At 43.9% G+C, this 25,416-nt stretch overlaps 1 protein-coding gene across 4 annotated transcripts in view; it reads left to right on the top strand.

The window, feature by feature from the left end:
- The first annotated feature begins 4,785 nt into the window (after nt 1-4,785).
- DCAF1 (DDB1 and CUL4 associated factor 1) overlaps nt 4,786-25,416 on the top strand; it is an 84,830-nt gene continuing 64,199 nt past the window's right edge. The window contains exons 1-2 of one of the 4 annotated variants that reach the window (XM_047693105.1): nt 4,786-4,872; nt 20,667-20,784. In XM_047693105.1, coding sequence (XP_047549061.1) covers nt 20,675-20,784 — 110 coding nt within the window. In that variant the 5' untranslated portion in view covers nt 4,786-4,872; nt 20,667-20,674. Of the gene's footprint in view, nt 4,873-9,889; nt 10,047-16,685; nt 16,722-19,628; nt 19,691-20,666; nt 20,785-25,416 lie in introns of those variants that run through there. The other 3 variants (XM_047693098.1, XM_047693120.1, XM_047693112.1) reach the window with 3 other exon arrangements.

Raw genomic sequence — 25,416 nt, forward strand, 5'->3', positions numbered from 1 at the left:
GGCACCTGGGTAGCTCAGTGGGTTAAAGCCTCTTCCTTTGGCTCAGGTCATGATCCCAGGGTCCCAGGGCATCGAGCTCTCTGCTCAGCAGGGAGCCTGCTTCCCCTCTCTCTCTGCCTGCCTCTCGGCCTACTTGTGATCTCTATCAAATAAATAAAATCTTTTTAAAAAATGAAGCAATGTTGCCTACCTTGTAGGACAGCTTTTTGTTTTTTTCCCCCCAAGATTTTATTTATTTGACACAGAGAGAGTGTAAGTAGGCAGAGCAGTAACCAGAGGAACCGGAAGAAGCAGGCTCCCCACTGAGCAGAGATCCTGCTTCTGGTCTCCATCCCAGGACCCTGGGATCATGACCTGAGTTGAAGGCACATGCTTTAATCCACTAAGCCACCCAGGCACCCCTACCTTATAGGACTGTTGAAAGAACACTTTGAGGGTCTGAGCCTAGAACCTTGCTCAAAGGAGGTACTCAGTGCCTGCCTGGACTTAGCACAGAACTCAAGGTGCACAGAGGTCAGTCACTGCCACCAGAGGCCTGGCTGTAGCATCACCAGTTGAACCCTGTGACTGAGCTAGTGACAAAGCCTCTGGTGTCTCAGCATCCTGAGATAAAGGGTGGGACAGATCTGTTCCTGCCATCTCCCTCCCATGAGTGGCAGCTGAGAGGAAACCACGGGACAGAGACAGCTTTAGAAAAAAACACAAAAGCCAACTCATATTGAGCAATTACCTGGGTCAGGCTAAGTCCTTTATGTCCATTAGCTCATATAATCCTCGCAGACACCGTAGGAAGGGTACTATTCTCTACATCTATCAGTTTTATTTCTGTCCATTTTTAGAGCAGTTTTAGGTTCACAGCAAACCTGAGCAGAAAGTATACAGATCCCCAAAACCCCCTGCCCCCCCCAGCCTCCCCAACTATCAACATCCTCCTCCTAAGTGGTACATTTGTCACAGTCAGTGAACTGTAGGGAAGTATCATCACCTCCCAAAGTCTGTATAGTTTATATTAGGGTTCACTCTTCGTGTTTGTACATCCTCTGGGTTTGGAAAATGTATGGTGACAAGTATAGTTTTAGTTTTTAATACAATTTATTTTTACTCAAGCAGTACATGCTTAGTGGTTTCAAAGCTAAGAGTACAAAAAAGGCTTCTATGAAAAACCAACCCTCTCCAACCCTCTCCTTTCTAACCTGGGCCCAGGCCAAAATGGGACCAAATAGCCAGATTGGCTAAAAACACCCTCCACCCCAAGGCCAGCCAGGGGTCTCCAATAAGACTCTAAAATCCCAGCTGACGACTTCTTCTTCTTCTTCTTCTTCTTCTTCTTCTTCTTCTTCTTCTTCTTCTTCTTCTTCTTCTTCTTCTTTAAGATTTTATCTGTCAGTGAGAGAGAGAGAGAGCAGCAGGCAGAGGGAGAAGCACGTTCCCCACTGAGCAGGGAGCCTGATGTGGGACTCGATTCCTGGGATCCTGACCTGAGCTGAAGGCAGACACTTAACCAACTAAGCCATCCAGGCACCCCCAGCTGACTTTTTTAGAAGCCACAGAAAGCATGTTTGGACTTCTGCTGGATGAGGAGAGCTAAAGTCCAGCAAAGGAAGGCTGCTTTGATGTGAAGCTGCTGGGCTGGAGGAAGACTGGTTTCTGGCTGGTTGTGTATCCTGGGAAATTTTCTCCCCTCTTGACTTTGAGGTCTTCAAGTGAAAAACCAGAGGATTGGACGGCCGATCAGTGGGACCTCACCTCTGCTGACAGAGGGAGTCTGGGCTTTGGCTGCTTAGCAGCCCAGTCTCTGGTGCTTTTCCTGTGACTTGGGGACTTCCTTGTAACCACCCTCAAAGCAGGCACTATTGCCCCATTTCACAGATGAGGAATTGACACCCAAAAGGCTTGTCTGGGCCACATGGCTAGAGAGGCATGGGGGCAGGATTCTAAACCAGGGTGCACATTCTTCTTCCCCAGGGCTGGATCACTGACCTTCTGACCCTTCTGTCCGGCTTTCACTGGAATAGGTGCTCTGGTGTGTGTGTGTGGCAGGTGAGTGGGTGTGTAGGTAGGTGGAAGACAGTTTCCCATGGCTTCTAATAGCAGCGGGGGCCCGCTTACTCCGCCCCCAAGGATTTCAGGTGTCTGGGCCCCAGCCCAGGGTGAAGAATATCACATCGACATCCTGTTTGATGCCGGCCTCGCCTCCCAGACCAGTAGTAGTTCGAAGCCTGGGCTGTAGATGAATCACTTGCGGAACTTTGGGAAACAATGATGCCTATGGCCCTTCTTTAGAGATACTGATTTAATTTATATGGAATTGGGTCCTGGCACTGGGAGGTCATAAAAACTTCACAGGTGATTCCAATGTGCAGCCAGGCTTGACAACCTTGGACTGGCCTGCCTGCTCCCTGAAGAGCCTTGTTTGTTGCTTCAACAAGCCTGGCCCTAGGGAATGTCTGCTCTTCTTTGCCCTGCCTCCCTAGCCAGAAGGGCACAGCAGCCTTTGTTCTCAGGTAATGCAACTAAATTTCCCTGTAACAAGGTCCACAGTACCATCCCGTGACTTTGCTGTCCTCCGTAGAAGAGCCAAGGCCATGATGGTTTTTTTATGGATTCTTACAAAGGCCCCTGGAATCCAGTCTTAGCCTGGTCTGGGGGTGAGAAGCTCACCCTACTCGAGTCCCCTCTGTTTTGCATCTCTGGGGGAAAAAAATGGGGAGGGCAGGGTTTGCTCTCCATCTGGGCTGTCCTGGGTATCTTCAGGCTCCCAGCTAAGGCTTGCAGCCCCTACAGAATCAAATAGGTCCTGCTGTCAAAAAAGTATGAGGACAATTCTGGAGGTTATGAGGATCTCAGAAGAGAGTCAGGCAAATTTGGATGCTACCCAGGGATTGAGAGGCTCTTACCTCCTGCCTACTGAACTCAGGTACAGAAAGGGGCCTGAGGTACTCCTGACCTAGGACGCCTAGGTGGGCTCTGTGATGCTGATTTCAAAATCCGTAAGAGAGAGTCAAAGTTGGGGGCAGATGGCCAGGGGAGATGTGAGTTGGGGATGTATCAGCGGTTGTAACAAAGCTGAACCAGAACTAGGAACTAGAAGTAGTGTTGGGGGAAGATACTCAGGGCAGGTCTCTGAGGTGGTCCCTACAAGTGGTATCCCTCGGCTTGTTCTCTTTCTTCGTAAAGGCTGGGCTTTGAAGTCACGGATTCACGGCAGGTCAAGCCTGGAAGGGTCTGGAAACCACATGAAGGATAGTTTTCAAAGTGAGTTCCTGAGTACCCTAGGGAATTCCTCAGAACTGTTAGGAGCTCTGCTACACTGTGTCCTGCAACTCCCAACATGGCTCCTTTTATCTAATTAATGAACCACTGTACAAGATTTCACAGGGAAAACAAAACAAAACAAAATGATTCTACAGTAAACTAATACTAACAAAATTTGAAAACCACAGATCCAGTAAGCTTCTGAGGGGAAACTTGCCCTGGGTCACCCTCTAGTCTTTTACTTAGGCCAGGCCTGTCCCCACAGCTCACTCACGGGCTCCACAGAGTAGACAGCAGATGGCCCTCTGTGGAGGCATGGCTTCCATGCTACAACAAAAATGGCCGAGAGAGGAGCCACGTGAGGGAGGGTCACTCTCAACAGAATGAGCAACCCAAGAACTAGACCTGCAGTTCCTGAGAGGAGGGTGAAGCTGCTTTGGCTCTAATGTCAAAAGCCCTCAAGATTCTAGTCTGTTCTTACCCTGAAGGAAATGTAGGGACCTGGCCTCAGAGGCAGGGCTCTGCGGTTCCTGGCTGCTCTATCACCTCCTGGGACGTGAGCATTCTCTTTAAGGGAGACAGTTCAATCCCTAGACTGTGGGCCTTTGAGGCCAGGGACATGTCATCTCTACCTTGTGCTGCATCCTCCTCAGCCCAAGAGACACAGAATGTGAGGCTAGGCCTAGAGCCAGAACTCAGGAATCCTGAACTTCACTGAAAATATCTTTTTGTTGATTTGTTCTTCAAACAAAGCTTCAATGATCTGGCTCTCCCCATCCCCCACAAACAAACTGCAACCCTTTCACAACAGTGGTGACTTTTCACCCTAGATGTAGTGAAGCTTTCTTCTCCCTCCTGTCTTCTTTCCTGGGTTGGCTTCTCTGGTGGTGAGTCTCTAGACTCTGGAGACAGTAGGTTCTGAGGACTCCCATTTCTTCTCCTAACCTTCTTCTTCCTCAGAGCAGTCCAATGGGTGAGGGCATCCTAAGGCTATCAGGGCTGCTTATCGATGCAGCAGAATTTGAGAGCATATGCTTGCCCAGGAAACAGGTGAACATTCAACCGCAAGTCAATGACCATGACTGTATTGCACTGAGGGGAAGATCAGGTGCCCAGCTCGGAGATCTTAATCTTTCTTTGCCATGGAACATCCAGAACATCAGTGATCAGAACTTTTATACATACTGAGTTTGTGTGGGACCCTCTGTTCCCCCTCTTCTCCAGATGATGGCCAAAGACCACAGACCTAGGCTCATATTGTTCTCACCTGTTGGCCATGACTAAGATCTGAGAAACGGTCCTTATTCTCAGGTCTCTGCCTGACCCCCTCGTGCTTTACAGGCTGAACTGCTCCAGACCCCACACCTCCCTCCAGAGTCCAAAGGTCACTTCTGAAGCCCTCTGTACCCCAGGTCATGCCTGCTAATCCCTGCTTGTCCTGGTCCCTGATCCTGTGGGGAGGCAGACAGTTTTGTGACTTCACAAAAAGCTATCCTGTGACAAGTTTGGACCGGACGAAGCAGGAGCTGGGCTGAGGGGCTCCCCCCAGAAACATCATGTGACTTTTCATGGAGAGACATCCCCACCTCTGAGGGAATGAAGAGGAACTGGCTCATGGTGAGAGCCCAAGACATCTTCTACCTTTAGAGACTCCTTCCCTTGATGACTTCGGCTCCCAGGCCCAACTGGATATTCCCGGCTACACTGGCAATATTTTTCAGAGGTCCAGGCCCACTGCAGCAAGTTTTAGGGAGGGCCAGAAGCTGGTGGCTACTTCAGGTGGTAGTGGTGGGCCTCTGGCCTCTGAATTGGAAGTCAGACCAGCCTCCTCTCATTAGACAAAGCCATTCTTCTCCAGGCTTCTCAAAGTGAAAGAACTGATGGAAGCTTTATGTGACCTGTAGTCTTCATCAGGGTCTGCCCCAGCAGTCTCCAGTGTACCTTCAAACGAGTCAGGACTGAGATCCCTGAATTCCACAGAAAGGTCTCGTAGCCACAAGCAGGTATTGCCAAAAATCCAAGGTCTTTTCTCTCCAGTGCTGACTCCACCATTCTTTCTCCTGGAAGAATTTGTTTCCAGGAGCCTGAGGCAAAAGAGGTTGGGGGTGTTTTCTCTTTACCTTCCTTGCACCTGTTCCCCAACCTCTATGCTGGAGCATAGCTTCTGGAAACGGCAGGCCCCAGGAGTCAGCAGGGATGTTGACTGGCAATTGGGCTGGGGCATCCAACAAGTCCTGGGGGGAAATTTGTGGGCAGAAGTTGACCCTCTTCATGCTATAGCCCTTGTTTGTGCTAGGTGGGTTCCTTGTGAAGGTAGCCCAGGGTTTATCATCTCTGGCCGCCCCCTCTGCCATCTACCTTGATTGTGACATCACCATCCTGCAAGAGGATGCAGGGTAAAGAAGCAAGAGTGTTCTGGCCAAGGGTTCCAGATTCAGGCTTTGTCCCAACAGGGAGGCAGTGTGGACAGGCTGGTTTGGGGAAGGTGACATGTCTGGCTTCACATCCAAGGGGCTTCTTGGTCCACTATCTTCACCCTTTATCAGTGGTAGCCCTTGGAGGCATGAAGAAGCCTAGGAGGAGATCTTCTTCTTCTTCTTTTTTTTTTTTAAGATTTTATTTATTTATTTGACAGAGAGAGATCTCAAGTAGGCAGAGAGGCAGGCAGAGGGGGAAGCAGGCCTCCCGCTGAGTGGAGAGCCCGATGTGGCACTCCATCCCAGGACCCTGAGATCATGACCTGAGCTGAAGGCAGAGGCTTAACCCACTGAGCCACCCAGGTGCCCCTAGGAGGAGATCTTCTTAAGCCACCCTCTGATCCATGCAATTTTCCGTTCTGGGCTGGGACAGAGAGTGGACAGGCAATCTCCCAGGTTGGTTGCTCCTCTACTTTCCAGAGCTTCCGAAAATATTCCTTAGAAAATTTCTGGTGGGGAGCTCATTTCTCATTTACATGAGAAAAACCTAAGCTCTTCCAGCAGGCAGTCCTAGGGGGCAGAGAGAAACCAGCCAAAGAATTGCCAATGGCGACAGCATTAGACCAAGAATAATCAAGATAGGAGTAGTCATCCCTTCCCTAGCATTTACTGTGTGCCAGGCCTCAAGCTAAGCATTTTACATGCATTCTCACATTTACTCCTCAATGTTAGAAAGAAGATCTTATTCCCACCTTCCAGCCAAGGAAACTGACACTGAAGAGGTGAAGGTTTGGGCCAGGGTCCCACAGTTGGTAAAGGGGAGCACCAGTATTAGGATTCAGGTCTGTTTTCTTCCAAAGCTGGACCCAACTGCTGACCCATCTCCTTCTGCAAACTCTTTCCAGTAAAGAGGAAAACTATGTTCTCATTCCTGACCATAGGTGATAGGGCTAAAGAGAGAAGGGTGGAAGGGAAGAATTTGAGCCTGATATCACCCACATCATCAGCTTGTGGCTAAAGGAGCCTTGACTGCTTGGACTGTCTAATCTTTAATGAGACCCACTGGGAGACAGCTGTTCTGATGTCCTAACTATTTTGCAGTTGATTTAAGAGAGGCTCTAGGGGCCACTGGTGGGGAGTCCTTGGGGTCCGTGGCTGAGCATTGATTCTGCAGGGGGGTTGCCAGATAAAATATAAGATGATCAGTTCTCTTTCAGATAAATTTCAGATAAACTATTAAAAAATTTCAAGTATGTTCTAAAGATTGCACGGGGCTTTTCTGGAGGTTCCATAGTCTTGCTGGAACGCTGGTGGGGAGGAGCTGGGGTGGGTCTCTGCGGAGGATTCCTGCTTCATTTTGCATCTGAGCCTCAGGGCCCTCTATGAAGTTGTACTTGTGGGAACAGGAGGCAGGGACTGGGTTCTAGAGACGGCTGCTGCTGTGGCCACCAGACAAGGCGGGTTTGAACTTGTCTTTGTAGAGCCTCAGTTTCTTCCTCTGCAAGATGAGGGTGGTGGTGGATGTGGATGCTGTCACACAGTGGCTTTTGTGCACACCGCATGGGCAGTGGGGGCAGTGTTCCACTTTTCTAGGTGGCTGCCAGGGTTCCCAGGCAAGGGGAGGGCACCAAGTGAATGACTTGGAATTCCCTCTTTGTCCAGCTGGGGGGAGGGTCCGCAGAGCCTCGTAGCCTTAAGCCTCTCCACGCTGGCTCCTGGGACCCTTGGACACAGCCAACAGTGGAGCAGGGGTGGGTGTGGGATTGCTGGCTTTGTTTTCTGGCTCCAAGAAGTTGTAGGAGGAGGCACAGGAACTGTGTGTCACCAGGGTGGGGGTGGGCTGGTGAGAACACCTGGGTTCAGTGGGTCTGGAAGTAGGTGACTGCAGAGAAGGGGTGGTAGACCAGGGTGGAGCATCCTGAGGCCCAGAAGACTTGATGTTATTGTTTTTCGTGCTCCAGTGCACGGGAATGCTTAGGGGTGAGGGCAGGTGGAGCATATGCAAGTCTGTAGCCCTTAGTGTTGGGGCCAGGGATGGGCAGCTCTCTCTCTTTCTCTGCCACCAGGCAGCTCTGTGTGACTTAGTGCCCTTTAGGATGGTGGCTGCTGCTTTCTGAGGCACACCACAGGGAGGGGCTGGACACAGGCAGAGCAGGGGGAGACAACCCAGAGATATCCCTAAGAGGCCAAGGAATCTCTTTCCAGTGATTCAGGAGCGATGTGTCAGAGCGAGCCAGGTGTGTGGGTTTGTGCTTGTAGGTACTAAGATGTGAAAGTGTTGTCTGTGAGGACTGGTGCCAATGCATAGGTGTGCATGTCTGTGTATCGGGCACATGTTCCTGTCCTGTGGAATGTGTCAGTGCGCCTGCTCGGAATGTGTATGGAGCCTGGAAACCAGGGTGCTGTCCCTTACATTTCTCAGAGTGGTAGACTGGGTATGCCAACAGTTGTGTGGCTGTGTGTGTGTGTGTGTGTGTGTGGGCAGGGGTAAGGAGGCTGCAGGCATTATGGAGCAAAGATTCTGGAGAGAACAGCTCTAGAGGCCCTGTATAGCTCCTGTTCTGCTTCCCCAGCCTCCTGGGTCCCAGCTTCTCCAAAACTCCTTTGTGTTGCTCTTCAATCCCATCACTGACCCAGAGACCCAGCCTGCGTTTCTGAAGGGGAGCAGTGCCATCTGTTGGCAGACTGAGGCTGCGCCAGGAGCTGGTGAACAGGACCCTGGGTTCACACGGGCTCTTTCAGGATCCCAGTCAGTAGGGAAGTCACTGCTGTGCTAGCTAGACCATGGAAGGAGGGAGGGTATCTGAGGCTTAAATGTTCCAACTTCATGCATTTTGGGTTCATGGCTCAGGCAGGCATAGAAGGAAAGTCAGCTGAAAGAGTGCTGGAGGATAGGTGTAGGACAGTTGTGAGTGCAGTCTCTGGGTCCACAAACCTGGGCCCTGTTCCTTGGGCCCCCTCTCTGAGCTCAGATTTCTCACGTGTAGAGGTGGCTACCCATATCTACCCTGTGGTGGTTGTGAAGGTTGTATGAAAAAGTTTGGGTTAAACACTTGGCTTAGAGCTGAGCCTGCTGTAAATTCAAAGGAAATGGTAGTACCCATTACTAATACAGGCAAAGTTCCAGAAACACAGAGAAGTGAGCTGTGTGTCATGGCAGGTGAAGGGGTTGTAGGTGACAGATCTGTGGCACTGTCAGCTCCCATTCTAGAATTTTGTGCCTGAGCAGCTACTCCAAGTTACACACTCAAATGAGGAGGGAGGTCTCTTTTCTGGAAAGAGAGGAATGGAATCAAGAGACCCACATCCAGGCTCTAATAGCTTCTTACTAGTTGCGGAACCTGAGCACAGCAGCAGGCTTGCTGTGTCCTGTGTTCCCACCCCTGTGAAAATGTTGTCTGTAAGGACTCCATAGCAATGCATAGAAACTTGCTCAGTACTCCCAGAGAAAGAAAAGCTAGGTAGGATCTTGTCAGGTAGAGATTCTGTCAGCTGTAGAGTCACATTTATTTTTCATGTCTGTAAAAAGGGATCCCTGAGTCAGAGTCAGGAGTCGTTCTGGTTCCACTGCTACTTGGTTGTGGGATGTTAGGTAAGCCATTGGTCTTCCTTTTCCCAGCTGCAAAATAAAGGACTTAAGTTAGATGACCTCTGAGCCCTGCCTTGATCTATGGTCTTCTAGTTTTTTCCCTTTTCTCTGCCCCACATGAGACCTAGGATAAATATTTATTGATCCTTCAGGTTATCCCTTGAACATAAAGACAAAGGAAAAGCAGTGTCTTCTCTTTAATGAATGTTGTGATTTCTAATATGCTTGTGGGAGATATTTTCCGAAATACTGGTATACTCTAGGTATAATGGGGCAAATGATAGAATAGAACAGAGGCTCACCCCTGTCACAGATGGCTGAATAAGGTACTGAGAAGGCGTCAAGTGGCTGTAGCGCTGACTTGGATGGATCGGGTCCGCCCCTATTCGCTTCCGCCTGCCGAAGGTGCCAATGAGTACACAGCAGTTCGAGTCTATACGGAAAAACTATAAAGCCCAGAAGTCAATGCGCGGGGAGCTAGTACACAAGCACGAATCTAGACTGGTAGGCCCCTCCCCTACAAGCCGAACTTCATTTCCCAGGAGGCTCCGGGGCTCTTCGATTTCTCCTTCCGCCCACCGCCCCGAGCCTCGCGCCAAGTCGGGGTGCGCGCGCGCTCGCGCGCGGGGCACGTAGCACGCGAGTGACGCATAATATGTGGGCCGCTCTGCATCTGTGGTCGCGCTGTGTGTGAGTGAGGGAGAGTGAGTGCGGGACCTGAGGCGGTGTGTGTGAACTGTGGCCGCTGGCGGGGTCAGGGGGGAGCGGCGGAGCCGCCCGGGAAGGTGAGTGGGGGAAGGAGACGGACGGCTCTCTGGGAAGGCCAAGAGAGGACAGGGCGTGTGGCCGGGCGGGAGAGAGAGTGGGCGCCGGACTGGGGGAGGGGCGGCACCTGCCTGGGCCGCCGGCGGGGAGGGGGCGGGCCGGGCCGGCGGGGAGGCTGGGTACGGGGCCTGACAGGACTTTTCCTTCTCCAGATTCTTGGTTCGGGGGCGGGGCCTCCACGGTCTCCCAGTCCGCAAAAGAAGCTTCCCGTTAGTAACTCTTCCGCCCGGATTGGGGGGCACGGGTGTGCTTGCCCCTTCCTGGAGGAGGGATGCTTCTCATTCCCCTCGTTAACCTTTCTCCTTTCACTCTTACCATTTTCCGTTCCGTACGGGCTGGGGGGCTCCATCTTCCCTGCCGTACGGCGGCCCCCTTCCCGGGCTGTGTCTCCGCCTCCAGCTCCAGTCACCTGGGCGGGCTCTCCCCTCCCTCGGCCTCGTGCCACCTCCCTTTGCACCCGTCCGGCTTTCTGACCGGGCGAGGGGGGCGGAGCTTTCCGGGCACTCCTCCCACCCCCCCGGTGGAGGGGAGGGGTGGAGAGAGAGGTGTGTGGGGCTTGCAGCGTGGAACCAAACCTCAGAGTGCCCGCCAAGCTTCCCGGGAGCCTATTTCCGGGGATTATAGTCGTTTTCATCTGGGGTGACAGGCATTTGCTTAACTCTTCTCTTCCTAGACGGTTTCCGTCTCACTTCCTCTTACACAAGTGTTAGCGTTTGGGTTTCGCATTTGTTGATGAATAATTTTGGAGTGTGTAATGGTTGTTTTTGAGTCCAAAATGAATCGTCTTTGCATACGTCACATTGTCTTCAGTTTTTCTTTACTCTGCCTTTTCTGCGAAGCCTTTTAATTACTATACACGTTTAATTATTAGCATCATCTTCCTGTTCTACATGCTTTGTTAATGTACAGAGTGAGGGGTTCATTGGCAGTGTCGTCCTGTAATTTTCTTTTTCCTGTGTACTGGAGTTTACCTTTAAGGTTTGTATAAGCTTGTATATGTAGACGCTTTAGGAATTGATTTGGTATTTTTTTGCTTGATGCTGTCAAGATTTTGGTATCTAACAGTATTATCTATTTTCGAGTCGTAATATATTTTGGATGTTAATAGATACAGAAAGTGGAGACTATAAAGGAAGTCCTCAAAATCTCTTGAGTAGTTGAGCACAGTGTTTTACTGTTCTACCTGTTGTACAGTTATTAAACTTAATAGGGGAGGAATCTGGTAGAATGAACCACAACATGGTTTGAAGTGAATGAAATTGGGTTTATATCAGTTTTTTTATTATTATTATTTTGTTATTGTCACAGACACTAATAGAAAATTGTTATATGTGATTTAAATGTCATATTAATTATTGGGTAAGTTTTACTTGAAGTTCCAAACTTGGATTTCTCACCCCCTCCCCCGCTCTTTTTTTTTTTTTTTTAATAAAGAAGAATGCTTTCAGACATTTGTTTCATGATTTTAACCTTATGAGGTCTGTCCTTAACGTGGACTTGATTTTAGGCTTTGGTGTAGTTTATGCTGAATAGGCCATTAAGTACTATGTATTTGGGGAATACAGACTTTATGATTTAAAGTAACAACAAGGGGCGCCTGGGTGGCTTAGTGGGTTAAAGCCTCTGCCTTCGGCTCAGGTCATGGTCCCAGGGTCCTGGGATCGAGACCCGCATCGGGTTCTTTGCTGGACAGGGAGCCTGCTTTCCCCTCTCTCTCTGCCTGCCTCTCTGCGTACTTGTGATCTCTGTCAAATAAATAAAATCTTAAAAAAAAAAAAAAGTTTAAAGTAACAACAAAAAATAGCAAAAAAATGATAGCGCTGGGTTAATAACCTGTCCTGGAAAATCTACCGTTACCCCTCAGAAAGCTGTTACCTGTGCAAAAGTAGTAGGTATTATGTTTCTTGTGTGTTCTTCCAGAGTTATTTTATTCCAGGGACAGGTGCATGCATGTGCCAACACACACGTTTGGCTTTTCTCATTTGACATATATTTAAGAGCTGGTTCAAATTAGCAAGGAAATGTGTCTTAATTTTTTCAACTTCTTAATTACGGAAATTTTCAAACGGTTGAAAGAATAGTGAAATGAACACTTGTTCATCTGTCCAGATTTGATGATTATTGATATTTTGTTATATTTTCTCTATAGGTGTGGTGTGTATTTGTTATTTTGTGGAATCATTGGAACTCAGTTGCATACACATCACCCTTACATATTGGCAGGCAACTTTAAGGATAAAGACGTTCCACATATTTTTTGTAGGGCTTTATATTATTTCATTGCATTTAACCCTCGCAACCCTCACAATAGCCATTTCCATTTTACAGATAAGGCAGTTGAGATTTGGAGAAGTTAAATAACTTGACCCTGATCTCACAGGTATTACCATTTGCAGAGTTGGCATATGAATGCTTGAAACCCTTTTCTACCAAGTACCAGTTGATCGGTCTTTGGGACTTCTCTCAGCCCGTTCTGTCATCTGCAAAAAAAGGGCAGCGTGGTTGTGAAAATTCAGAGTAACATAAGAAATTAGCCAAAATCTGTCGCATATTAATATTCAATAATTGGTAACTATTGTGTCATTATTGGATAGGCCATAAATTCTGTGTACCACTTAAAGAGCTCACTTTAAAACATGGTGAGTTGAGTAGTGTACTTTCACTGTTCAATGCGCAGGGATAACTGAACCTTTAACATTTTATATAAATTGTCTTTCATTGATAATGAAATGAATTATCATCGATATTATTTTAGTCTGAGTTTATATTTTTCCTGGGCGAGTGATCATTCCCAAAGTTATAATTATTCTTAAGTGTAATTCATTGCAGGTTTTGTTTTTTTGTTTTAATTTTTTTTTTTTAAGATTTTATTTATTTATTTGACAGACAGAGATCACAAGTAGACAGAGAGGCAGGCAGAGAGAGAGAGGGAAGCAGGCTCCCCGCTGAGCAGAGAGCCCGATGCGGGACTCGATCCCAGGACCCTGAGATCATGACCCGAGCCGAAGGCAGCGGCTTAACCCACTGAGCCACCCAGGCGCCCTTGTTTTAATTTTTAAAAAGATTTTATTTATTTATCTATTTATTTTCAAGATTTTATTTATTTATTTGAGAGAGAGAGAGAGAGCATGAGAGGGGAGAAGGTCAGAGGGAGAAGCAGACTCCCCGTGGAGCTGGGAGCCTGATATGGGACTCGATCCCGGGACTCCAGGATCATGACCTGAGCTGAAGGCAGTTGCTTAACCAACAGCCACCCAGGCACCCTCGTTGCAGGTTTTGAAAATGATGCCAAAAGAATATGTTTCTAAATTGAACTCTAAAATTCTATTATTTAAATGCTCTTGAGTTGACCTTTATTAAACCTAATATTTTCCTTTAACTTCGGTGTTATGTGCCCTACTATGTTGATCACTTAAGTTGTCCAAGAGGTATTTCCTCCTGATCTTCCTTTTTTTTTTTTTTTTAAAGATTATTTATTTATTTATGAGAGAGAGAAAGCGCGTGCATGCGTGCTCAAGCTGGCAGAGGCAGAGAGAGAAGCAGGCTCCCTGACGAGCAAGGAGCCTGATGTGGGACTCGATCCCCGGGCCCTGGGATCCTGACCTGAGCATAAGGCAGCGGCTTAACCGACTTAGCCACCCAGGCGTCCCACCCTCCTCTTTTTTACACTTTATGTTTTTATTTTTTAAAAGATTTTATTTTTATTTTTTTTATTTATTTTTTTTTTAAAAGATTTTATTTATTTATTTGACAGAGATCACAAGTAGACGGAGAGGCAGGCAGAGAGAGAGAGAGAGAGGGAAACAGGCTTCTTGCTGAGCAGAGAGCCCGATGCGGGACTCGATCCCAGGACCCTGAGATTATGACCTGAGCCGAAGGCAGCGGCTTAACCCACTGAGCCACCCAGGCGCCCAGATTTTATTTTTTTATTAGAGAAAGAGAGCAAGCACAAGCAGGGGAACAGCAGAGGGAGAAGTAGACTCCTCACTGAGAAGGGAGCCTGATGTGGGGCTCGATCTCAGGACCCTGGGATCGTGACCTGAGCAGAAGGCAGATACCCGACTGAGCCACCCAGGCACCCCTTTATTTTTTTATTTTTTTTTTTTTAAGCTTTCTAAAGTAGGCTCTGTGTTGCACATGGACCCCAGTGTGAGGCTTGAACTCACAACCCTGAGATCAAGACCTGAGCTGAGATCAAGAGTTGGATGCTTAGCTGACTGAGCCACCTCAGCGCCCTTATTTTTCTCCATTTAAAAAAAAAAAAAATTGTGGTGGGGCGCCTGGGTGGCTCAGTGGTTGGGCGTCTGCCTTCAGTTCAGGTTATGATCCCAGGGTCCTGGGATCGAGCCCCACATTGGGTTCCCTGATTGGCGGGCAGCCTGCTTCTCCCTCTCCTACTCCTCCTGGTTGTGTTCCCTCTCTCACTGTTTCTCACTCTATGTCAAATAAATAAATAAAATCTTTAAAAAATTTTGTGGTAAAATTCGCATACCATAAATTGACCACTAACCATTTTAAAATGTTCAATTCAGTGGCATTTAGTAGACTAATGATGTTGTGCAACCATTACCTCTTTTAGTTTCAAGATATTTTAATCACCCCATTTCCATCATTCCATATCTTCCCCTTTCCCAAGCCCCAGGCAACCAGGAGCCAGCTTTCTGATGGATTTACTTATTCTGGATGTTTCACACAAGTAGAATCCTACAACATATAACCTTTTGTGCCTGCCTGCTTTCACTTAGCATATTTTAAGTTTTCATTTGTGTTAACATGTATCAGTACTTCATTTCTTACTATGGCTGAATAATAGGGCATTGTATGAATGTAACTGTTTTGTTTATGCATTCATCCTTTGATGAACATCTTTTGGTCGTTGTTTCCATCTTTTGGCTATTGCAAATATGCTACTTTGAACATTTGTGTGTAAATATTTCTTTGAATGTCTGTTTTCAATTCTTTTGGATTTATATATCTTGGTGTGGAATTGCTGGGTTATATGGTAATTCTGTATTTAACTTTTTCCTTAAAACTTTTTGAGAAGGGGCCAGACTGTTTCCATAGTTGTGCCATTTTATGTTCCCATCAGTAGTGTGCATTCCAGTTTCTCCACATCCTGCCAGTGCTTGTTATTTTCTGGTTTTTTGGTTCTAGTCATTCTAGTAGGTGTCAGTGGTATCTCATTGTGGTTTTGATTTTCATTTCTCTGGTGGCTTATGATGTTGAGCATATTTTCATGTACTCGTTAGCCATTTGTGTATCTTTGGAGAAGTGCCCATTCAGGATCTCTGCCCATTTTAATTGATTGATTGACTGATTAATTAATTATTGCAAGAGAGAGTGCACACACATGAGTGAGCACTAGCTACGGGGAGGGGCAGAGGGAGAAGCTGACTCTTCTCTGAGTAGGGAACCTGATTCGGGACTCAATCCCTGGGATCATGACCTGAGCCAAGGCAGAGGCTTAACCCACTGAGCCACCCAGGTGCCCGTCTTCCTATTTTAAAATGAGGTTTGTTGTTGTCGTTGTTGTTATGGAATTGTAGGAGTTCTTTATATATCCTATCCAGAATCCTTATCAGATATATGATTTGCGAATACTTTCTCCCATTTCATGGTTTGTCTTTTCATTTTCTTGATAATGTCATTTGATGCACAAAAGTTTTAAAGGTTGAAGTCCAATTTATCTGTTGTTTTGTTGCTTATTCTTTTGGTGTCACAAGTAAAAATCCTTTGCCAGTTTCAGGGTCATGAAGATTTACCCCTGTGTTTACCTCTAAGAATTTTATAGTTTAAGCATCTGCATTTAGGTCTTTGATTCATTTTGAACTAATTTTTTTATGTGGTATGAGTCAAGGATTCAACTTTATTCTTTTGCATGTGTATATCCAGTTTTCTCAGCACAATTTGTTGAAATACCATTAGACTTTCTACTAACAGTCTACTGGTCTTTCAGTAAATTCTTTCCCTATTGAATGTTCTGGCACACTTACTGAAAATTAGTTGGCCGTAAGTGTGAGATTTTTATTTCTGGACTCAAAAGAGTTCTTTTGCCGTGGTGTATGTGTCTTCTCTCCTAACACCCATACCATAGTGTTTTAATCACTGTAGCCTTGTACTAAGTTTTGAAATCAGAAGTGTGAATTCTTCAACTTTGTTCTTTTTAAAGAAGATAGTTTTGGTTTTCACTGTTTTCATTTTTGCAAAAAAATGTCATTAAGATTTTGATAGGGATTGAATTGACTATTGTCAACTTTAGAGAGTATTGCCATTTTAACAATATTAAGTCTTCTAATCCATGAACATAGGTTGTCTTTCCATATATTTATTTAGTGTTACTCTATTTTTACCCAGCAGTGTATTGTAGTTTTCAGTGTATGTAAGTCTTGTGCTTTTTGGGGTTAAATTTATTCCTTAATATTTTGTTATTTTTGGTGCTATTATAAATGATATTGTTTTCTTTTTAAAATTTATTTTATTTTATTATTATTATTATTTCTTAGTAATCTCTACATTCAGTGTGGGGTTCAAATTCACAACCCTGAGATCAAGAGTTGCATGCTCTTCTGACTGAGTCAGCCAGCTGCCCCAATGAAATTGTTTCCTTAATTTCACATTTGAAGTGTTCGTTGCTGGTATATAGCAATATACCTGATTTCTGTGTGTTGATCTGTAGTCTGTAATTTTGCTAAAATTTCTTAATTAGCAGTAATAGTTTTATTTTTTTTTTGCAGTTTCTCTCTGTATAGAATCATGTCATGTGTAAATAAGGTTAATTTTGCTTCTTCTTTTCCAACTTGGATGCCTTTTCTTCCTTTTTTTTTGCCTGATTCCTATGGCTAGAACTCTAGTACAATGTTTAATACAAGTGTGAAAACAGATATCCTTGTCTTTTTTGTGATTTTGGGGGAGAAAGCTTTCAGTCTCACCATTGAGTATAATGTTAGCTGTGGGTTTTTTTTTTTTAAATCCCCTCTACCACGTTGAGGAAGTTCTCTTTTATTCCCAGTTTGAGTGTTCCCCCCTCCCCCTAAAGGGGTAATGGATTTTATCAGATGCTTTTTCTATATCAGTCAGATGAACATGTATTTTTTTCTTCATCCTATTACATTACATTAGTTGATTCTTATTTTTATTTTTTTTTAAAGATTTTATTTATTTATTTGTCAGAGAGAGAGAGAGAGAGAGCACAGGCAGACAGAGTGGCAGGCAGAAGCAGAGGGAGAAGCAGGCTCCCCACAGAACAAGGAGCCCGATGTGGGACTCGATCCCAGGACGCTGGGATCATGACCTGAGCCGAAGGCAGCGGCTTAACCAACTGAGCCACCCAGGCGTCCCACATTAGTTGATTTTTAAAAAATATTTTATTTAATTTTTTATTTGACACAGAGAGAGAGAGAGAAAGAGATCACAGGTAGGCAGAGCAACAGGCAGAGAGAGGGGGGAAGCAGGCTCCCGGCTGAGCAGAGAGCCTGATGCTGCCCGATCCCAGGACCCTGAGATCATGACCTGAGCCGAAGGCAGACACTTAACCCACTGAGCCACCCAGGCACCCTCATAAGTTGATTTTTGTATGTCAAACTACCTTTGCATTTCTAGGATAAATCCCACTTGGTCATGATACATATTTCTGTTAATGTGCTGCTGTATTTAGTTCGCTAGCATTTTGTTGAGATTTTTGCATCTGTATTGATAAAGGATATTTGTAGTTTTCTTGTGACGGCTTTATTTGGCTTAGGCATCAGGGCAGTGCTGGCTTTGTGGAATAGATTAAGAAGTGTCCTTCTATTTTGTGGAAGAATTTGAGATTGATGTTAATTTTCTTTAAACATTAGAGTTCACCAGTAAAGCCATCTCTCTTACACTTGTAGGATGCGTCTTCAGAGCTTAATTTTGCTGTTAACTGCTTTGCATGGTTTCTAGACCTTTATCATAAAATGCCCCCACTCCCCCCCCCATTATTCCTCAAGATTGTGAAGGTCATGAAAAACAAGGAACAACTCAAAAACTCATAGACCAGAGTACGTGAGGGAGACATGATACCTAAATGCAGTGTAGTATCCTGGATGAGATCTTGGAACAGAAAAAGGACGTGAATGGAAAAACTGGTGAAATCTAAATCAAGTTGAGTTTAGTTAATTAATATATCAATGTTGGGTTTCTTAATTTTGACATTATTCCACTTTAAAATAATATGGTGGCATTAGGGGAAACTGAACTGGGTGAGGGGTATATGTGAATTCTTTCCAATATCTTTGCAACTTTTTTTGTAAATCTAAAATTATTCCAAATAAGGTTATTTTAAAAAAATGCATAGTTGCAGTAAAAAATACAGCCTCGGTTTTTAAGTTAAAGTCAGAGGTCCATATTAGTCACACCTGCAGCATTTCCTTTTTGTGACTCTGGCTAGAAAGACTGAAAATGTGGATTCTTCTCTGTAGAAAAGTAGGCTTTAGGGGCACCTGGGTGGCTCAGTGGGTTAAAGCCTCTGGCTTTGGCTCAGGTCATGATCCCAGGGTCCTGGGACCGAGCCCCACATTGGGCTCTCTGCTCCGCAGGGAGCCTGCTTCCCCCTCTCGCTCTCTGCCTGCCTCTTTGCTTACTTGTGATCTCTGTCTGTCAAATAAATAAATAAAAAATCTTTAGGGAAAAAAAGGCTTTAATTAAAGACATTTTTTTTGAAAAATTTGTTCTCCTTTGGTGACATGAATCACTATTCACTATTAGTATTGCCTCTACTTTATTAAAACACAGATGTTTACATTTTAGAGAATTGATGGTATCTTTCACAAGTATTTCCTTTGGTCTTATGGTAGGTATCTTTAGAAGAGTCAATAATAATCCTAGATCAGTCAGTAATCTCTTTTTAGTGTTAGACTGTTTTTATAGAATTGTTGCTATTTCTGTGAAAATACAGATTTTGGATGGAATGTCTGACATTTTGATCCTAAGACTACTTTGGCAAAGAAGTTGATCTGTAAACCATCTAAACATTGGGGTCTCGTTTATCCCTTTTGGAGCCCCTTATAAATATGCCTCTCTTCTTCATACAGCTTTCTCATGTAGCTGCTGCAAAGCTTGTCTCAGCTCCCTGTTCTGTATCCCTGGGTTGACCACTCAACCCAGCAACTTCTCTGTCTTTCTCCAGCCTCTCATGCTCCTAGGAAGTCAGTGATGAGAGATGTTAGGGAGCCTGAGGGACAGATGGGCTTATTATAATGCTCCTTCCAAACTTTCATGTTGGTAATGATATCTGCTTTAGTTCTTGGGTTTTTGTTAACCACTTTAGTTCTTGGGTTTTTGTTAACAATTGATAGGGACAGGAGCACCTGGGTGGCTCAGTCGGTTAAATGTCTGCTTTTAGCTCAGGTCATGATCCCAGGATCCTGGGATGGAGCCCTGCATTAGACTCTCTGCTCAGTGGGGATCCTGCTTCTCCCTCTCCCTCTACCGCTCCCCCTGCTTATGCTCTCTTGTGCTTGCTCTCTCTCTCTTTTAAATAAATAAATTAATTAAAAATTTTTTTATTTACTTATTTGACAGAGACACAGTGAGAGAGCGAACACTGAGCCAAAAGCAGACACTTAATGACTAAGCCACCCAGGTACTTCTCAAATAAATAAATAAATTCTTAAAAAAAAAAAAAAAAAAAGAGGGGGCTGTCGGGGTGGCTCAGTGGGTTAAAGCCTCTGCTTTCTGCTCAGGTCATGATCTCAGGGTCCTGGGATCGAGTCCCGCATTGGGCTCTCTGCTCAGCGGGGAGCCTGCTTCCTCCCCTCTCTCTGCCTGCCTCTCTGCCTACTTGTGATCTCTGTCAAATAAATTAAAAAATAAAATAAAATAAATATAAAAAGAGAATTGTCAGGGACACATTATTTATCTTTCATAGAATTTTCCCCTGAAGACTTAGAAGAGAAAAATATTTTGGGAGTGATTTTTGCCACCTTTCCTGTTAAAAAACATAGCTTCAAAGTTTTAGACCTCAGAGAGCTAGAGTAGGGATTTGTGTGTGTGTGATATATAGGTGTATGCATTTCTTTAAAAAAGATTTATTTATTTTTAGAGGGAGGGGGAGGGGCAGAGGGGGAAGGAAAGGGAGAGTGAGAGAGACTCTGAAGCCAACTCCTCAATGAGCCCAATGTGGGGCTTGATCCCATGACCCTGAGACCATGACCTGAGCTGAAACCAAGAGTCAGATGCTTAATGCACTGAGCCACCCAGATGCCCCAGTCGTATGCATTTTTGAGGAGATAAAGGGACCCTAGCTTTTTGTCTGTTTCTTAGAGGGGTTCCTGGTCCTAGAAGTGGTGAGAATCACAATTTTGATCCAGTTGCTTGTCTCATTTGACAGTTGAGCAAACCGAGGTTGGGAGGGGTGAAAGGACTTGAAGAGTATCCTGGCTCCCAATGCTAGGTTTCCCATTGTACCACAAATAAAATTATCTGAATGAAGGGTCTGGGAGTTAAGTTTTTGTTGCTTGCTCATCCCTTTTCTCTCCCCTTTTCAATTTTTGTAGGAAGTATGTCAGGTTTATTTGCCTTTGTTCATGTGCTATTTCTGTATATTTTTGATTCCTTAGGCCAAGCCATGACTACAGTAGCGGTGCATGTGGACTCCAAAGCTGAGCTCACTACCCTGCTGGAGCAGTGGGAAAAGGAGCATGGCAGTGGGCAGGACATGGTACCTATTCTTACCAGGTAGGAACAATTATGTTTTTTTATAAATTCGTTTGAAAAAAGGGACAAATTGGAGGCAAGTATGGGAACATTTTCATCTTAACTGCGAATTCTGAATCCATTTTTTCTTTCAGAACTAGTCTTTATCTTACTACTTCTTGAAACTCTACGTTTCTTCTCAGGCTGTTGGTCCTTATTCTCCTTTGTAGGTTCTTCTCTTGTCTGTGTTTCACCCTTAGGGTTTTGTTGGTGGTTCTTTTTTCTCTTCACCCTAGATAGTCCACCTAGATAGTTTCATTTCTATCTATGATTTAAAACATTATTCTTAGGTTAACTTTCAGATCACTATTTCTACTTCAGATCTCTCTTTTAAAAAAATTTCAGACCCTTTTCTCAGCTGCTTGATGTATACATCTTTACCTGGCTGTTTGCAGACACCTATACATACTGTCTATAGAAGAGCTTACCATCTTCATCCTGCCTCCTTTCTCATTCACAGTTTGTGCTTTTGTGCTCTCCACTTTGGTGTACAGTGTCTTCTGACAGTTTAGTCCCCATGCCCTGAGGATTTCTGCTTTCTCTTTTTTCCCCATCCCCCCTTCCCACTTACTTCATTAGATATCGATCATGTTTTGACTAGCCTCTTAGGCAGTGTAAATTTTCTCTCCATCTCCAGTTTACCCTCCTCTAATACATCTGCCTCTTTGCTGAAAGAGTCTTCTTCCTGACACACAAATCTGATTGTTATACCTTTAATCATACTTCTTCTCTGGCTCTATTTTCCCTACAGAATAAAATGTAAACTCTTTAGAGTGGCTTATGAAGCCATTTATGATTTGGCCTCTACCTCCTTTTTCTGCCTCATAGCATTAGTCTCCTTCAGTAAGGAATAGTACCATATTTTCTAATGTCTGTGTGTCTTTACACTTGGCTGTTCCTTTGGCCTGAAATGCCTTTCCTTGGTATGTCTCTCTGCCTGGCAAACTCACATCCTTTCAAAGAGCAGTTTGAGAATCATGTCTATAAAACTATGACTTTGACATCCGCAGGTAGGTTTGGGCACTAATTTTATTTCTTTTTTAATACTCCAGTCATTCTCGTGTGTGTGTGTGTGTATACATGCACATGTATATATCAAATGTGGTATAATTTTAATTCCCCCCATTTTAACTCTTAACCACATTGTACTATAATTTTTTTTTTTTTTTTGCATATGTTACTTCACTAAATTGTAAGGCTTTTTTTTTCTTTGTTTTGTTTTTTAAATTAAAAAGTTTTTTAAAGACATGTACTACACCTTTTTATTGTTGTTTCCTCAGATGGTGACTTGTGCATGCCTGGTACATAGTAACTGTACGGAACGTAATTTTACTGAATGATGTGTGAAACAGGAGAGTGAAAAATAAAGGCTGAAGAGGGATGCCTGTAGTTTTTCTAAGGAGGAGGTCACTGGAACATGAGGATCTTTAACATTTAATCTTTGATATAGCAAAGAAAAAAGCCTTTTGTTTGTGCAATGATGTATTCTATAGAAATAAAGAGAACTATAATCTTATGAAAGTTTAAGTGGGGATAAATGCTTTGTTGCTCTCAATATATTGGGAGCATGTGAAAAGCACAGTTTTTTTAGGAACAGTATTATTGCTGACTGGTGGAAAGTGGATTTTAATTTGTAGAGTCATTGGAGATTAAGAACTACTAATCACAAGATACTTGAATGCAGCCACAATGAATTTAAAGAATCTAAGTATTGTGCAGTTAAAATGTGGATTATTGGTATAACTCTGAGAGGAGAGAGTCATAAATGGGGATGATAACATTAATGATAGATTCACTTAATTGGAAAAAATATTTATTGAGTACATATACCAAAGAGAGTGTTTTATTTTCAAGATTATTTCACATCCATAATCATATTTGACCCTCAGCTTTGTCCCTGTGCTTTGGTATTTAGTAATGTAAAGCCTAAACTAGAAGGGTTCTGTCTTCAAGGAGTTAACCATCTGGGAGGCAACTAACAGATATGAAACAATGCAGAATAGTATAAATTAGTATATAATGAGGTGCTAAATTGGGCAGTATGATTCCGAAATATTGCATGAGTTATGAGAATGAAAAGAACTTGAATGAGTCCGTTTCTTTTATTCACTCAGCAAATATATGAGGACCTTTTGTATGTGGGAACTGTTATATACTTCCCTGAAACTAATTTCCTCATTTGTCACTAAAAGTATCACTGAGAGCTACATTGTTAAATGATAGCTATCCTTGGAGCTATTTGCAAAAAACAACATAGCCAGATAGTGGAAAGCTAAGCTTAGAATACAGGATGTGGTAAAGGTTTTTGGAATAGGGACTTGAAAGATGGTAGAATGTAGCTTTGGTGAAAAGCAGAGAGTCAGGGTTTTCTAGGAAAAGTGAAAAATGTGACCGAAAAAAAGCAATGACTGGAGAAGGAACTGGGACATGTTTTTGTGGCAGTGAAGAAATGGACCTCACCAGAGTGGAGGGTGAATATAAGGTAGGAATGGAAAATAAAGTTACATGGAGCAAGATCTTTAAAAGATCTTCAAGGTTAGACAGGAAGTGTTAAGAGACAGTAAAATGAATTAAAAGTATAGTTTATTTTAGAAAGGGGCAATTCCTATCATCCAGATTGTGGGTGTGTTAGTTCACTGAGTATTTCCTAAAATTCTCTCACATGTCTATAGTCTCTCCCTTACCCACTCCCGTGCTAGCTGCAGGTATGTGTTTTGGTATATCCCATGAAAAGCCTTGAATTTCAGGCTTGCCTCTTCCTTTATTGGCTGCAACTTTCATGATTTTTTGGCAGTTTTCCTAAGAAAAATATGTGTGTCTTATAATTTTGACTTTTTATTTATTATTCATATTATTTATTTATTATAATCAAGACTTTGACTTGATTCTGTGAAAAGGAACTGGCATTGGGCCAAGCTATTTGAGCATTACCCAGGTTCTGTGGTTTGTTTTTTTATATTATTGAGATGTATATTGTACAATACTCTGCTTGTTGGATTCTTTACTTGGAAAACTATCAACTACATCAAGTTAAAGAACTTTTGAGTTCTGCCTCCAGAAGGCTCCTTCCTATCCTGTCCCAGTCAAATCTACCTTAAATTGTTTTTCTATTTGTTTTTGATTCTCAGTTTTCATTGTAGCAATACTTCTCTATCTCTTACATGTCAGGTTTTGTTTTAAGCAGAGAACATGTATTACCTTAAACCTCAAGGGAGCTCTATAAGATAGGGACTATTACCCTTATTTTACAGATGAGGCATAGAAAGGTTAAGTAACTTGACCAGAGTTACACATAGTAGAAGAAGTATGATTTGAACCCTGGCCAGCTGGCTCCAGAATCCATTAACTTCCACTGTGGAACATTACTTAGTTTCAACAGAAGATATTAGTAGATCTTATAATGTATAATTTTTTTTTATAATGTGTAATTTTAAACATATTTTATGTGGTAGCTCTTGGTGGCAAAGTGAATTTTCAGAGTTTAAAGGGAAGGATAGAAAAGTAGAAATATTTTTTTAAAATAAATATTTTTTTATTAATAAAATAAATAAAAATAAATTATTTATTTGACAGAGAAATCAGCAGGCAGAGCAGTAGGCAGAGAGAGGGGGAAGCAGGCTCCCCACTGAGCAGAAAGCCCGATGCGGGGCTCGATCCCAGGACTTTGGGATCATGACCTAAGCCGAAAGCAGAGGCTTAGCCCACTGAGCCACCCAGGTTCTCCAAGCAGAAATATTTTTGAGCCTTAATGGGGAAAAATATGCCAGAGTAGGCAAGAGTTTTTGCAGGGAGCTTAGCTTTTAAGACTAGGACGTATCATTTTGTTTTTTGTTTTTTATTATTCATTTATTTATTTATTTATTTATTTTTTTTTTTTAAGATTTTATTTATTTATTTGACAGAGAGAAATCAGAAGTAGGCAGAGAGGCAGACAGAGAGAGAGGAGGAAGCAGGCTCCCTGCTGAGCAGAGAGCCCGATGCGGGGCTCGATCCCAGGACCCTGGGATCATGACCTGAGCCGAAGGCAGAGGCTTAAACCACTGAGCCACCCAGGCGCCCCTGTTTTTTGTTTTTTAAAGATTTTATTTATTTATTTGAGAGAGGGAGAGCACAGAGGGAGTATGAAAGGGAGAAGAAGACTCCCTGCTGAGCAGAGAGCCCAGTGTGGGGGTCAATCCCAGGACCATGAGATCATGATCTGAGCTGAAGGCAGTTGTTTAACCCACTGAGCCACCATAGGAAGTATGGTTTTGTGGACATAAAGCATATAGGAGAGTTTGAGTCAGGACAGAGCATGGTAGATGTTGGAGAGTATAATAGCCTTGCATTTGATTGTCATATAATAGGTTAAGTTGTCATTCTTGCTTAGGGTATTCAAAATGTGATTTTTCTTGTTTCAAAAACGTGAATAAAAAAAGACTTGGTACACGCAACAAACAACATGGGTCACTCAAAATATGCTGAACTAAAGAAGTCAGTTATGAAAAGAGCATATATGATTCCATTTTTATGACATTTTAGAACAGGCAAAACTAATCTTTGGTGAGAGAAAGCAGATAATTGGTTGCTTGGGGTAGGGGTAGGAACTTAGGTGGGGGGAAGACTATTGTAGGT

This window comes from Lutra lutra, chromosome 1 (assembly GCF_902655055.1).
Source record: "Lutra lutra chromosome 1, mLutLut1.2, whole genome shotgun sequence".
NCBI lineage: Eukaryota > Metazoa > Chordata > Mammalia > Carnivora > Mustelidae > Lutra > Lutra lutra.